Source organism: Drosophila guanche, unplaced genomic scaffold (genome assembly GCF_900245975.1).
Source record: "Drosophila guanche unplaced genomic scaffold, DGUA_6, whole genome shotgun sequence".
NCBI classification, from domain to species: Eukaryota; Metazoa; Arthropoda; class Insecta; order Diptera; family Drosophilidae; genus Drosophila; species Drosophila guanche.
The window spans coordinates 2,043,476-2,057,356 of NW_022995753.1; the positions used below are offsets into that span (position 1 = coordinate 2,043,476).

General features: G+C 47.9%; 3 protein-coding genes across 3 annotated transcripts; all 3 read left to right on the forward strand.

The window, feature by feature from the left end:
- The first annotated feature begins 2,256 nt into the window (after positions 1-2,256).
- LOC117588362 lies at positions 2,257-3,387 on the forward strand. Its single transcript, XM_034279577.1, has 3 exons — positions 2,257-2,812; positions 3,016-3,173; positions 3,235-3,387. The coding sequence occupies exons 1-3, from the start codon at positions 2,268-2,270 to the stop codon at positions 3,312-3,314; spliced, it is 783 nt and encodes a 260-aa protein (XP_034135468.1). The 5' UTR covers positions 2,257-2,267; the 3' UTR covers positions 3,315-3,387.
- A 3,994-nt stretch (positions 3,388-7,381) lies between these two features.
- On the forward strand, positions 7,382-8,556 carry LOC117588363. Its single transcript, XM_034279578.1, has 4 exons — positions 7,382-7,658; positions 7,713-7,879; positions 7,941-8,074; positions 8,146-8,556. Exons 1-4 carry the CDS (start codon positions 7,411-7,413, stop codon positions 8,275-8,277), a joined length of 681 nt encoding a protein of 226 aa, XP_034135469.1. The 5' UTR covers positions 7,382-7,410; the 3' UTR covers positions 8,278-8,556.
- A 4,634-nt stretch (positions 8,557-13,190) lies between these two features.
- LOC117588364 (larval cuticle protein LCP-14) lies at positions 13,191-13,876 on the forward strand. Its single transcript, XM_034279580.1, has 2 exons — positions 13,191-13,581; positions 13,713-13,876. The coding sequence occupies exons 1-2, from the start codon at positions 13,248-13,250 to the stop codon at positions 13,874-13,876; spliced, it is 498 nt and encodes a 165-aa protein (XP_034135471.1). The 5' UTR covers positions 13,191-13,247.
- Positions 13,877-13,881: the final 5 nt, after the last annotated feature.

The following is a 13,881-nucleotide window of genomic DNA, read 5'->3' on the forward strand; positions in this document are numbered from 1 at the left end:
TGGGGGAACATTGTTATCGGACTCCAACTGGCTGCCGGCTCCGGGCGCTCCCACTGCCAGTTGCAGCACAGAAACTTCTTCATTTACATGCATTACGAACGTGGTCCACTTCCACGGGAATGTCGCGACCAGAGAGTCCATCCATCACAGGCACGTGCTCTCTCCCTCTGGCAGTCTCTGCCTGTCTCGCTGTCAGGCCATGGTCCTGTGTCCTGTGTCCTCGGACTCGTACTCGTACTCGTACTCGGACTGCAACTCCTGACGTGAGCAGCGAAGCAATTTGCGTGAAAATAGTTTTTTAAGTGATTTTGAAGCGTCCATTTCCGCTTTTCCTTTGCCCTCTTTGTTTCCCTCTCTCGCTTTTAGTTGTGTCCCCCATGTCCTTTTGCAACGCTAAATGATTTTATGACATTAATTTGTGTCCTCTGCTGTGACGGGTACATCAAAAACCAACCACATTGCGGGTTTTGGTTCACCTTTAAGGCAAACCCTTCAGCAATCTGTTACCTCAGCTGCTAGCCAAATCCTTTTCAATTAGATAAATTAGCTGGCCACAGATTTGCCCGCTTGTTGATGACTTTTTCGGCACTCTCCGTGCCTCCTCTCCTTGATGGTTGTGTCAGGGGAGGTCTCTCGAAGCTGTCAGTCCACAATTAGCATGGTCACCGTAATGTGGCTGGCTTAGGGCCAGGATGAGCCACGTGGGCTGAGTGCTTTCGATGGTGTAAATATTGTCACAGATGTGCGGATGGGCCAAAGCGAAAATACAAATAAAATGCCAATGGCCATGGCCATCGCTGGGAGTTGGGAGTTGGGCAAAAAATAAAAGATGACAATGGCAATGAGTGGGCGAGGGATTTGTGAGGTGGGAAAAACCATTTGATTGATTGAATTTAAAGAGCAGCAAACAGACAGCTACGTGCCATGTCGAGGAGGTGGATGATGACGATGGTGCAGCGGTGCAATTTCCTTTCTCTTTGCAAAAGTTCAAATCATTAGAGTGATTAAAGGCAAGCCGGAAAAAGGGAACAGAACGAACAGAAGAAAGGTTGCGAATGGCAGGAGTCGAACCCTTATCAGCCTGAGCAGGGAAACAGCTAAAAAGGGCAACAGAAAACCTCTGTAAAGTGCATCTGTAGCCAAGCCGTTGCTGCGATTGAACATGCCACTGACGAACCCAGAACCACGATAAGTTCATTGTTTTTGCTTTGCTTTTTGCTTGTTATAAGCCCTGAACCCTGAACCCTGAACCCTGAACCCTGAACTACCATTTTTTAGGCAAGTAAGCAAGGAATCCAGCGATTTTACCAACATAAATTATACAAATTAAGAGAAGCAAAAGAATAAAAAAGAGAATCGAAAACGGAAACACGAAATGGAAAAGTGGAAAAACTATTTGTATAAACTATAAGCCAGCATTGCGTAGATTAAGTAAATGTATGATAATTTTTTTTTATATAAATATATAAATAAATACACTCACACACACGTACATAAATACTGAAAGTATCAGCGGGAAAAACTACAGAGAACAAAGGAGCAAAGTGGAAGTTTTGGCACAAAACTGGAATAATTTTTTAGGCTTTTGTTTTTTTTTTTGTGTTTACGATTTTTAACTGACTGCAGCATTGTAATTGTAATTGTAAAAACGTTATGCACATAAGAACATTCAAATAAATAGATATTAAAATGAAACGAAAGCAAAATGGAGAGTGGCGAATGGAAAATGATAAAAGCATAGATTAAAAAATGTTTGCATGGGAGTATATGGGAGTGCAATTTATGTGTCTCTGTGTGTGTAAAATATATTGAATAAAATAGCATTTGTGGAAATGTGGCAAAATGGCGTTTTCGTTTCGGATTATCCCTTGTGAGCGGGTGCCAAAGCGCCCGAAAGTATGCCCTGAGGCAGATCCGGGTGCACCCGGAGAGTAGGCAACAGATCCCAGTCCCATTCCCATTCCCATTCCAAGCGGAAGGCTTTGCGCTCGCTGCACGATTGACCCATTTAGATGAACGGCCAGAATCACATCTCACAGCTCGCATCGAACTCACATAATTCACGCGACTGGCAGATATCTCTGCTCCGCGCTGATTCAAAATGCAAATTTGTAGCAGCATCGCTCTTCGCTTTGCTTTGTTGGCCATCAATTTATGCACTCGGCTGCTGCTGATACGCTGCTGATTTGTGGGGGCCCCCGTCGGTTTGCTCATGTATAAAAGTACATCGGGCATTAATGTGGGACAGCAGTCAACAGCCACACAACATGGCATCAGGTCAGCATCCGTCGCGGATCCATTCGCCGCTGCTGCTGCTGCTGCTGCTGTTCCTCTTCCTGGGTGTAGCCCGAGGCCAGGGTCCCATCCGAGTGCCGCCTTTGCAGCTGCAAACGCCAAACTTTGATGCCGAAAGCTTTGAGCGCTTCGAGGATGCCACCAACAACAACGACGAGAGTGGCGAAATGAGGGAGCAGCTGAAACAGCGGCTGGGAGAACAACTGGTCAACGCCTTTGCCCCCTTGGGCACGGCACCCTTCTCGCAGCTTGGCCTCCGCAGGCCGGGCATCGTGGCACCCAGCTCGGGGGCACAGGCCCGGGCTCAGTTTACAGCCGATGCGGAGTCGGATTCCGGCGAGGAGGATGAGAGCTCATCCAGTGAAGAGGAGGAGCCAACACCTCCGCTGCAGCCACAGCCACAGCCACTGCCACTGCCACAACCACAGCCTCAGCCAGAGGAGGATCCCGAAGAGGAATACAATCCGTGGCGTGATAATTTCTATGACCTCAACGAAGATGGCAGCTACATTTTTGGGTAAGTTCAGAGCTAGAGTTGGTATCCGTAATTGGGGGAAACAATTGATTAATTGGACACTCACATGGCAGCCGTTCATAATCATCCATCCCATCCATGCACACAAAAGAGAGGCAGCCTCAAGCTTTGTTTAACACAATTAATTGTGGCTGCTGGATGAGTATTCGTATATTGATTGATAATCGGTTGGGTTTCCGCTTCAGCTACTCCCTGCCGCACGGCGTTCGGCGCTGGGAGCGCGGCTTCTACTCGGAGGAGCTGCACAGCCGCGTGGTGGAGGGTTTCTACGTGCAGCCGCGCCCCCTCGGCTACGAGCTGCGCTGCTATCGCTCCGACATCCACGGCTATCAGCCACTGGCAGGTGAGTGGCGTTCGCTGTGGGCATGACTTAGTTGCCACTAATGGCTGCAACTCATTTTCAGTGGCTTACCTGAGGCGAGCGCCCAGCGTGCGTCGCAACGAGCAGCCGCAGGTTGATTGCTTCAAGAATCATCAGCGATAGTGAGCGATGGTCCCTGATCGTGCTGGAAGGAAGCATTTCAAATGTAATTTTTTTTTTTTTGTGCACGTTTGTAAATAAAGAGATTTTAATTTAAAACCAAATAACCGCCAATAGTTGCTGTGATTTTGATGTGGATAATACTCAGGTATCACTCTTTACTTCCTTTACTGTTCTGGCTTCTGGCTTCAAGTTTAATTCAAATAACATTTCCTAATACTTTTTATTTGTTTTTATTGTCTCTCATTTAGCTCTCCCTTCGCCTGTCCACCTTCAGCTGTCTCGCTCCCTCTCTTGTTTTGGGCTAGCAAACGTTTTGGGGTTGGTGTTGAGTGTTGCTTCGTTTGCTTCGTTTGCTTCGTTTGCTTCGTTTGCTTCTTTGTTTGTGTGGCTTTTGTGGCGTCCCTGACGAGCGTCCGTGGTATGGTATTCCCACAGTTTTCAATTTTTGGCGATTTGTTGCGGCACTTAACGGTTGTTTGTTAGCGCTGTCATTGTTGTTGCTGATGAAGCGCCTTTTGCCTTTTGCCTTTTGCCTCTTGCTTTTTCCTTCCTGTATTTCCTGTGTGTTTCCTCTCCTGGCTAGCACAGGGTATACGCAAGTGTTCCAACGCTTAAACATATTTTAATTATTTATTTTATTTGTTATTTAACCACAACGAAGTTCGACTTGAACTTGCGAACTTCTACAGATTCATTGGGTATCCATTAGTCGCATCATTCGGCATTTCTGGGATATTCTGTTGCTCTTTGTTTTTGTGTTCGCGACTCTCCCAAGACGGCAGAGAAATTTCGGCCAGCGTAAAGGGATTGCTCACCACAATCCACATCCGTTGTTCGCGTCCCCGCGCCACCGAGAACTTTCTTGGCTCTTGCTTAAAAATGAATTTGCCTAAATCAACAAAGAGCACGGCAGAGAGCACACAAAACAGGGTTACAAAATCAGAGACAAAGAGAAAGAGTTGCACAGTGGAAAGAGGAGAGAGAAAACATACAAAATGTCATTGTAGCACATCATTTGGTCTTCTCTTCTCTTCTTTTCTCTTCTCATCTATTTACATATCTTGCGCGTGGCTTTATAGCCCAAAACATGAGACACAAATATACAAGAGTACATATGTACATACATACATATGTACATTAATTTGTACATACAGAAACAGGTTCATTTGGCTCACGTTTTTTGAAACTTTTAGCGATTGATCTGGCTGGCTTGCGGGTTGCGGGTTGCTCGCGAGTGACTCAGTTACGCCCGCGTGTGACCCAACAAAGTACACTGGACTACATGGTTTTTGGTGCTGCAATTAGTCAAGATTCAAGAAGAGAAAATAATTCAAGTTTTTACTATTAATATTGTCAGAAGATTAGATTTGTGGCAAATATTTGTTTTAAATACATTTCATAATTAATTGAGGAATATTTAATTTGATAAAAGGTGTTTTGTCTTTAGCTAATTGTTTAATATATAAAATAAATAAAATAAATAAATATATGTACATAAATTAACCGTTTTTATATTTAAATGAAGTATGCCTGCACAGCCTGAAGGTTGAAAGTGTTTTAGAAATATTTGTTGGCAAATTTATAAATTTAAATCAGGTGTAGGCGAGTGTAGGTGAGTAGGAGTGTAACTGTGAATGTGTCGCTTATTTTGTATTGCTTTGTTTTGAATTCTGCTAATAAATCAGTTTCTGCGGCTCAATGTTCTTTCATGGCTGAAATTCGATCTATTTGCTGGAGCCTCCTCCCAGTTGGTTCCCTCTGTGCAAGTTATGTGCAAATTTTCCGCAGAGACGGCAGAAAGTGCTGTTTGTCCGTTTGAAAATCACGAAGTAATCAACTTAAAGTGAAACTTTACAGCAAAACTTTGGCAAAGCCGCAGAACGCACAAAAGATGTGCAGATAGTCGCACACACCCACAGAGAGAGAGAGAGATAAACAGAGATACAAACTTGCCTATAATTGAGCAATTTACACCACACACACCACACACACACACACACACACACACACGCAGGGCACGAGATGGATGCGTCGGATGGGAGTGGGAGACAGAAAAGTTTTGCCTTGAGCCATCAAACAGTGCTGGAATGTGATAAAAATGCTGAGATTATGTAACCGAAAATACTTTTAAATCGAAATCGAGCAATATAAATTCATGGCTTAGACACTTGAAAATGCCAGCGATGGGTGGCCCCATTGCCCATTGGCCATTGCCCGACTGAGGACTGAGGACTGTGCTCGGTGGGGTTCGATTCGGTGCTCGGTTTGGTATCGGTTTCGGTTTCGGTTCTTTGGCTATTGGGTAAATGGGAAATGAAATATTGTGGAACACACACACACACACACACATATGCAGGGAGCAGATACACACACACACACATACACTGCATTGTTTGGTTTTTGGGATCTAAACAATATTTTACACTTACAGTGGGTAAAAATATTTATTAGCTTGTTGTTCCGCGCGCATCCCGCTTTGAACTCCTTTTTTACGAGCAGCCCTGCCTCTGGCATTTACATGGGAAATATCTTTAGTCGAGTGGCAGGCACAGCGCAGGCCATTAAATGGCAAACGAATGCGTTGCCAGAGCCCACCGATAAGATCGCAGATCAGAATCCGAACGGATCGGAGCAGCATTAGCGGGGCACCTCTCAACTAGATGGTGGACAAGGAGCAGATGGGTTGGGGATGGGGATGGGGAAGCAAACAAATGTTCGAATACATTTTTGTACATTTATTAATTAAGCATTCAAGATGAGGGACTGGAGAATTTAATCTGCCTAAGTGATTCCCCGCCCCAGCGCCTGAAGACCCTCTGGGGGACCCTGCTTAACCCTGATGCTGTCCGCGGGGTTTATTTTTGATCACCGAATAAGGAATAAAATATTGAATTGATCCACAATAAGCGGCGAAGGCAATCAATCAATTAGATGTTTGTGGAATTTGTCAATTTAAAAACGATTCAATCATCAATCATCAATCACCAATCGCTGCAAAAAGCCATCAATCATTGACACATTTGTCAATGGCCAAACTTGGACTTTAACTGTGAAAATTCTTGGCGAATTATGAACAAATGTTTGAAAATAATTGATTGATCAATCAGTGATAGAAATGTAACTATTATTGGAAGTTCCTGCAGCGTCCCCCCAGCTGCTGCCATTCAACGAATCAAATACAAAAAGGACTGGCTCCTCCTGGCTGTCAAATCAATATCAAAATCAGACAAAATCACTGAGCAAGAAAAACAAAGACAACGACTGCTAGATGAAGAGACGAACAAGGTCACTGGCCCTGAGCTCTGACGTGTGTTTATGGCATTTATCGCACTGTCGCCGCTCTACCCCCAGTCGAGGGTTAAACAATTAAGGAAATTTTCGACGCCTACGCTGCTGCTGCTGCTGCTGCTGCTGCAAATCACCGAATCGATGACCAACACAAACCAGAGAGACCGCAGAGACTGAAGACGGCAATGAAGATGGGCCATGTCGATAGCAATGTGGAACGTTGACGCGGCTACGCCGCTGGTCAATGAACCATGTCGACGGCGATTTGGCTGCTCGACCCTGCATCTGGGCCTGACACACTTTGTGGCTCTGCCAGGCGGCGCAACAAACAAACAAACAAACAAGCAAACAAACGGAGTAAACAGGCCGAAAAGAACCAGCCAGCAGGGTGGGGCAAAGGCAGTCAAGGATTCGACAATCCCAAATGCTGTCAAAAATCACAAAGGCATCGTGACGCCTCACAAATACCAGCAGCAGCCACAGCAGACTTCTTCTGCAGGAGGGTGTGATGGAGTGATGGAGTGATGGAGCGATGGAGCGATGGAGCGATGGAGAACAGCTGGAGGAGGTCCCCTGGTGGCCAGGCATTGCCAAATCATTGCCTTTGACGTGTGAGAGAAAGAGAAGTTTTATGACCGACCCCTTCCTGCCTGCCTGCCTTTCTTTCTCCTGTTGGAGCTGTGCACATTTTTCATGTTTAGTGCCAGAAGGCTTCACTCGGGTGTGAGTGAGAGTATATAAAGGGCCCGCTGGAACTTGGCTGCCACACAATCAATTACAACATTTCCAAGTGGACAAGAAGGACAAGATGCTCTCGGCTCAAAGGATCTATCCGCTCTGCTGTCTGTTGGGGCTGCTGCTGTTAGTGCCCAGCCCCGCTGAGGCGCGGCACACACGGCGACCCAGGCGAACGACCACGCCCCGTACACCACGCCCCACGCTGCTGCCGGACCGCCACTGGCCCCCTTCAGTGCTGCCAGCGGCCACAACCGAGGCAATGCCTCGCCTGGTGGATAGTTTCGATCAGCGTTCCGCGGATGGACAATACGAGTTCAGGTGGGTGCAAAGTACAGCCAAAAGCGTCTGCTACATTCAGCTCCATTCGCGCAGATACCAACTGGATGATGGAAACACTCGCTACGAGCGCGCCTACTGGCTGCCCGTGGGCAAGGACCTGGTGCTGGCCCGCAAGGGTTACTACTCCTTCCCGCTGCCGAACCAGCAGTTCTCCACCGTCTTCTACAGGGCCGATCATCTGGGCTACCATGTGGATATGAGTGAGTACTTCCACCCCTCGTGTCTGTGTGTGCGTAAAATCCGACAAACAAAAAACTGCAGACACATTATCCGGGAAGCAGCCGCTGTTGCCACGCAACCTTGAAGTGCCGCTGGAGCAGGAGCAGGAGCTGGAGCTGGAGCCTGCAGCTGGAGTCAGAGCTGATGCTGGCAAGGATGAGGTGCAGGGTCCAAATGTATGTTCTCTCCCACCCAAATGTTGCATGCCACATTCCTTAGTCATTTCAATTTGCCCCTTTCGCCACAGGCACTAAACCAAGTCGAAACCGAAACCGAAACCGAAACCGAACCATCAACTGTGGCCAACGACATTTTGGCAACTGAAGCGGCAGTCAGCAGCCATGCTGATGATGAGCTTGTTGGAGGCGTCTCCCAGTGAGCAGCAGCAGCAGCAGGAGGTTAGAGGCGGAGAGGATAATGTGGCATATGAAGGAACACTCGCTCACAACGCTCCACTCTGCTGCAAACTCAAATTGAAAACAATTGTTGCTGGAGGGGGGGACAGCCAAGAGACAGCCTGAGAGTCCGAGACGGCTGAGTGGTTCTGTCCCTAAGTAGAGAGGGTACATTTCTGAACAGCATTCGGCTGTTGGCTTTAGACACATTTAAATCCACACTAAGTATAAGTAAATAAATGACTGTGAAAATCGCTCAAGTTCGAGGCCATGCTTTGAATCAGTTTGTGCTCCCCACAGATCCATTAAGGCTTGGAGGTGTCACTCCACCTGTACCTCTGCACCTCTAACCAATTTGATGAGACATTATGCTGGTTGCCAGGTTGTGGCTTTCAATTGAAATGGTTTCTGTATAAAAACGACAAGCGAATGGCAGCTGGAGAGAGATTTGTGGGCGGCCAATCGTTGAGCATTCATAAAACTGCAGGGTCCAACACACACACAACAGCCATCCACATTTGGTCGTAAAATGCAGGAGCCAGCGGCAGAGGCAGGATAACTGCAGCTATTCATTTCGCTGCTAATCCAATGCGGGCCAGGGACTCGTTTTCGCTGCCATCTCAGCTCGGCCCCGCCTGTCTGCCCTCTCTGAATGGCAAGACCTGGCCAGAGCCGCTGCTGCTGAATGAATGGACGCTGCTGCAGGCCAAAAGATGCTTTGTTGTGGCTCCGTTCTAATTGTGGAGATGCTGCTGCTGCAGCTGCCCCACCAGGAGGCATGTCTCATCGATAGTTTTTGGTTGATTACTTTCCATTTTCAGACTTTGCTCCGTCTCTTCTTTGTATTTTATGCTCCTTGTCTGGCAAGAATGAAGATTGAAGATAGACTTTGCACTCTTCCACTCTTTCGGCGAAAATGCTAAAATGATGGATTCGATTGAGCCCGAAATATGTTTCACATTTCAATCCCCACTCATGTGTGATGGTCCGGCCCCCTGCTGCCACTCGAGTCTCGAGTTTCGAGCTTAAAATCTCGAATTTGATTTTAACACTTGTGGCTATTAATACCAAAGAGAGGGAGCGGGAGAGGGAGAGGAAGACAGAGATCCTTTCGATGACCCTTGTCCACTTGATTACTTATGTAAATATTTATGAGGACAGGGCCCATCATTTGGCTATTTGCGCAAATGAATTCATCTCCATCGAGCACCCAAAAAGGTAGCAGCAGCAAACACACATCCAGAGAGGCAGATAAATAAATAAATAATCAGGATAAATAAAGCAAATTGAGTAATGGCCATAATTGAAGCGCCCAATGAAAAATGCAGACAGAATGGCAGACCCAGTGCCAGTTCCTTTTAAACCCCACTCTGCAGGTCCAAAATAGAACCCGAAATGGATCCAAATACACAAAGTCTTCAGTCTGCGACTGTTGCGTGCCTGCGTGAGTGAGTGACTGCGGCATTCTGCAGATTTATTTCGGGTTATCAAAGAGACAAAAGAACACTGAGCAGGCGAAACTATGAAGACATTTGTGTTTTTGGTTTTTGGTAAACTGGGCACATACTGCCAGTGCCACAAGCCAGCAGGCGAACGGGTCAATGGCAGCTTCTTTTGCTGCCATAAACGAGGTGGAACGTTGGGAGACGCTGCACAAACGGCATCTCGCATTTGCTGCCAGTGTGCACAACAGCTGGAGGATGGAGCGATTTATTTATGATTGTGCCTACAGCTAGGCAGGTCCAAAGCGAGACTCAATCTAATCTGGAGATTAATAATGCGACTCGCTGTGTAAATTTCAATTGCAACTAGACACAGCACACACACAGAGGGTGCAGGCACTGGCACTGGCACTGGTACTGGTACTCTGGCTGTGTGGCAAAAAGTTCGATTTAATGGAGAGCTCAGCTGCATTTTGGACTTGGTCAGCAGTGGCCGAATTTTATTGACTTGGCTTAGCTTGCTGTGTTAGTTGTGTGTGTGTGTGGGACAGACTGGTGGATGGGGGTAACCGCACATGCTGCATGACCCTTGGCTCCTGCGCCTCCACGAAATATCTACACGTACTTTGGGTAATTGAGCATTTGCCAATTTCGCCCTGGCTTAGCCGCTTCATAAATTTATGCAAATGGATTGCTACATTTGCTGTATCTGTATCTGTATCTGTATCTGTATCTGTATCTGTGGAAATTGGAGATGTGAATGTACCTCTGGGTCACAAAAATGGTTTCTGGATCCTTAAAATTCCTTTGGGCCCGGGCGCATTGTTTTTACACACTCATCAGGGACACACAGACATAAATGTAAATGCTGCTGCAGGGTGTACATTTACTTGTGGCAAGTTTACCCCTATGGCAGCTCGGGCACTCAGCCTGCGAGTTGTATAATTTATGCAAGACACCAAACAAACTCTGCTTAAGTCTTACCAATTGTTTTTACCACATAACAAATACAACCAAGACAAACAAAAAAAGAGAAAAATAAAGCCAATCTGTAGCTGTATCTCAGTTTTGAAGAGCGCCGCAACAAGACGCCAAAAGAGCGAGAGAGGTACGTGATTTGATGGGAATTATTCCATTGCCGGAGACAGTCGGAATCAGAGCCCAGGCAGGCAGGCAGGCAGACAGTCAAAGCCACCAAAAAAAAACTGTGCAAAGTGCTCCAGACCAAAGGTAGCACTCTCCGGAGGGGTAGGTGTACGGGTGCGGGGGGGGGATGGGTCTGCAGCAAGTTGTATCTCGGGATGTCATGTCACGTAGGCAGCGGGCAGCAGGCAGCAGGCAGTGCCATTCGCTACATGGACCATTCATACAAATTTTGTTTATAAGCCACTTTTTGTACATTATTTGTGTGTAACTTGGCTCGTACCCCGCCATTCCGCCATCAAGCAGTCAGTCCCCTGCCTTGCCTGTTCCGTGTGTTTATCTCCAGATGTATCTCTGTATCTTTATCTGTGTGTGCGTGCGATTCCTTCTTCATCACCACAGCCACAGCCACAGCCACGCCACGCCACGCCACGCCACGCGATTCTTTTCGGGCCAATTCGTTCCCCCTGCCCTGTGGTGTGGGGGGATGGGAATTCACTTTGCGCGCAGTCGACAGCGGCGTCCGTGCACAGTGGTTCGAATGCTTGCAACTTGTTGAAATTATTTATTTATTTTTCAAATAAACTTGCGACTTTTATGGGTTATGGCTGAAAGTGCAACTGAATCGAGAAATATTCCGTGAATATTGGCAAATATTTTCATTTTCAAAGAACTCAACAGAAACAATTTTGATACCACATTGCTACAGTGTCACTTGGGACACTGTTGATTGTTATTAACATAATTATTATCCATAAGTTTGCTTCTTGCTTTCTGCTCTCTTTTCTCACGAGTTTCGTCCCACTGTCCCACTGTCCCACTGTGTGCTGAAAGCTGAAGCACGTCGTCAACTCAATGTTGAGCACACAGCACAGAGCGCAGCACAGCGACAACAGAACAGTGCGACCCTCCTGCTGCAGCTTCTGGCCGTGTCTGTGGCAACAGCAGGAGGATGCAGCACAGAGCGGCCAGCACCTTGGGGTAATGACAAACAGCGCCTGTTGTCCCAGCCATTTAGTGAACAGGGACAGGCGGAGCTACCTGTCACGACTGGCCAGCGGCCACAATTCCCCCCTCGGACATTGTCTTTGTCATCGACATTCAAAACAAATGACCTTGCCGATGAGTCTCTGCTGCGTCAGTTCCTTCGGCTGGTGGCTTAATTTTTGGTCACTGGGAGCCGGGCTGGCCGCTTCTTTCGCTGGAATGAATGCTTTGTCACTTGCAGACCCAAAGAACGTTTCAAAATAAATCAGTGTAATGCCACATCAGGCTGTGGATGCTGCCACTGACTGCACTGACTCACTGGCTGAGTGACTGCAATTGTCGCTGTGCGGTCTGCACATAAATCCACACAGCAGGCGGAGCAGCAGCAGCAACTACAAAATACAAATTATAAATGTGAATTATTTGGTGGGCAAACTTGTTTAGTGCATTGGCGTGACCTTTGAGGTGTGTGTGAAGTTAATTAAAAGGCGATAACTTCGTGTCGACATATTGACAGCTGCCCCGAGAGCAGCAGCAGCAGCAGCAGCAGCAGCAGCAGCAGCTCGCTGATTGTGCTCGGGGGCACAGGCTCAATTAACTTTGGCCGACTGACCAAGTAGTGCCCCCCCCCCAGCTGCCACTCAGCCTCGCAGCCAGTCCTTTGCTGGTATCATCAATTGGGCCGCGGGCCAGCGGGTAGGCAGAAGCCAGGACTGTTCGCTAAATCGCTGCACATTAAATGCAATTAAGAAATGATTGAAATCATAAATTAGCCCTAATTGGCCACAGGACGCCTCAGCTTCAGCTTCAGCATCCATGGGCAGGCAACTCCTGGGAAGGGAAGGCTGCTCCTGCTGACAGGCGGCACGTACTTGTTGGCCAAATTGTAGGGTGCACAAATTGCAGTATTTTTAGCCAGACTCTGCCGAGGCACACTGCCCCACTGGCAGCACTTTTGCAGCAAACACTCACAGAGAGAGAGAGAGAGAGAGCGAGCGAGAGAGAGAGAAGCAACCTGTCCGGAGCTGGCCCTGCCCCACCGCCGATAAGCTTGTGTGTAAGTAGATGAAATTAAGATAATTTTTTGTTGTTATGATTAAGCGTTGAGTAGCTGCTCCTCCCCGCCACTCAGTGCTCTCAGTACGCGTCTTCCTCGGTGGGACTCAGACTGAAGCTGAAGCTGAGACTGCGACTGGGACTGGGAAGCTCTCATGCCGACGTTGACTTCGCTGCTGCTGCTGCTGCTGCTGCTGGCTGAAGCGCTGCCTCTCGTTGACTATAAAAAGCCAAAGTTACGCAGTTTCCGAATTAAACTGTTAACAAAACAATAAGCGACAGCACACGCACACGCACCCCAACACACACAGAATTCCCTGCATCAAATGGCCAACTGCCACACCGTAGTCCTGCTCTCGATCTGCGTGCCGCTGCTGCTGCTGCTGCTGTCTCTCAGGCCGAGTGCCGCTGAGGATCGGCAGGCGGACCACAGGGCCGTGCGCCTGCTGGATCGCTTCGATAATCGCTATCCGGACGGCAGCTACGAGTATCGCTTCGAGCTGGATGATGGCACCGCGCGCTATGAGCGCGGCTACTTTGCGATGGTGGACAAGGTCAAGACGCTGATGGTCGTCGGATACTACTCCTACCGCATGAGCGATGGCCGCTACATCACCGTCTTCTACAACGCCGATCAGTTCGGCTACCGCCAGAACCAATGTGAGTGTCAAGAGTTTGTTTGTCCCTGAATGTTGTCTGGGGGAGTGCCCATTAAAGTGCTGTGAGAATTTGAAGCTATTGAATCAATTAGTGCCACCCACGACTCAAGCCTCTCCCTCTCTAACCCGCAGCCATCACGCCCCAGGTGTATCCCAATCTGCCGCGCTCCATTGAGATGCCAATGCCCGCCAGCGGGAGCCACTCATTCCAGAGCTCTGCCACCAGCACCAGCACCGGCACCAGCACCACCTCCCCCCCGCAGACGACGACGAGTCGCAGGGGCGGACGCTTCTGAGGCTG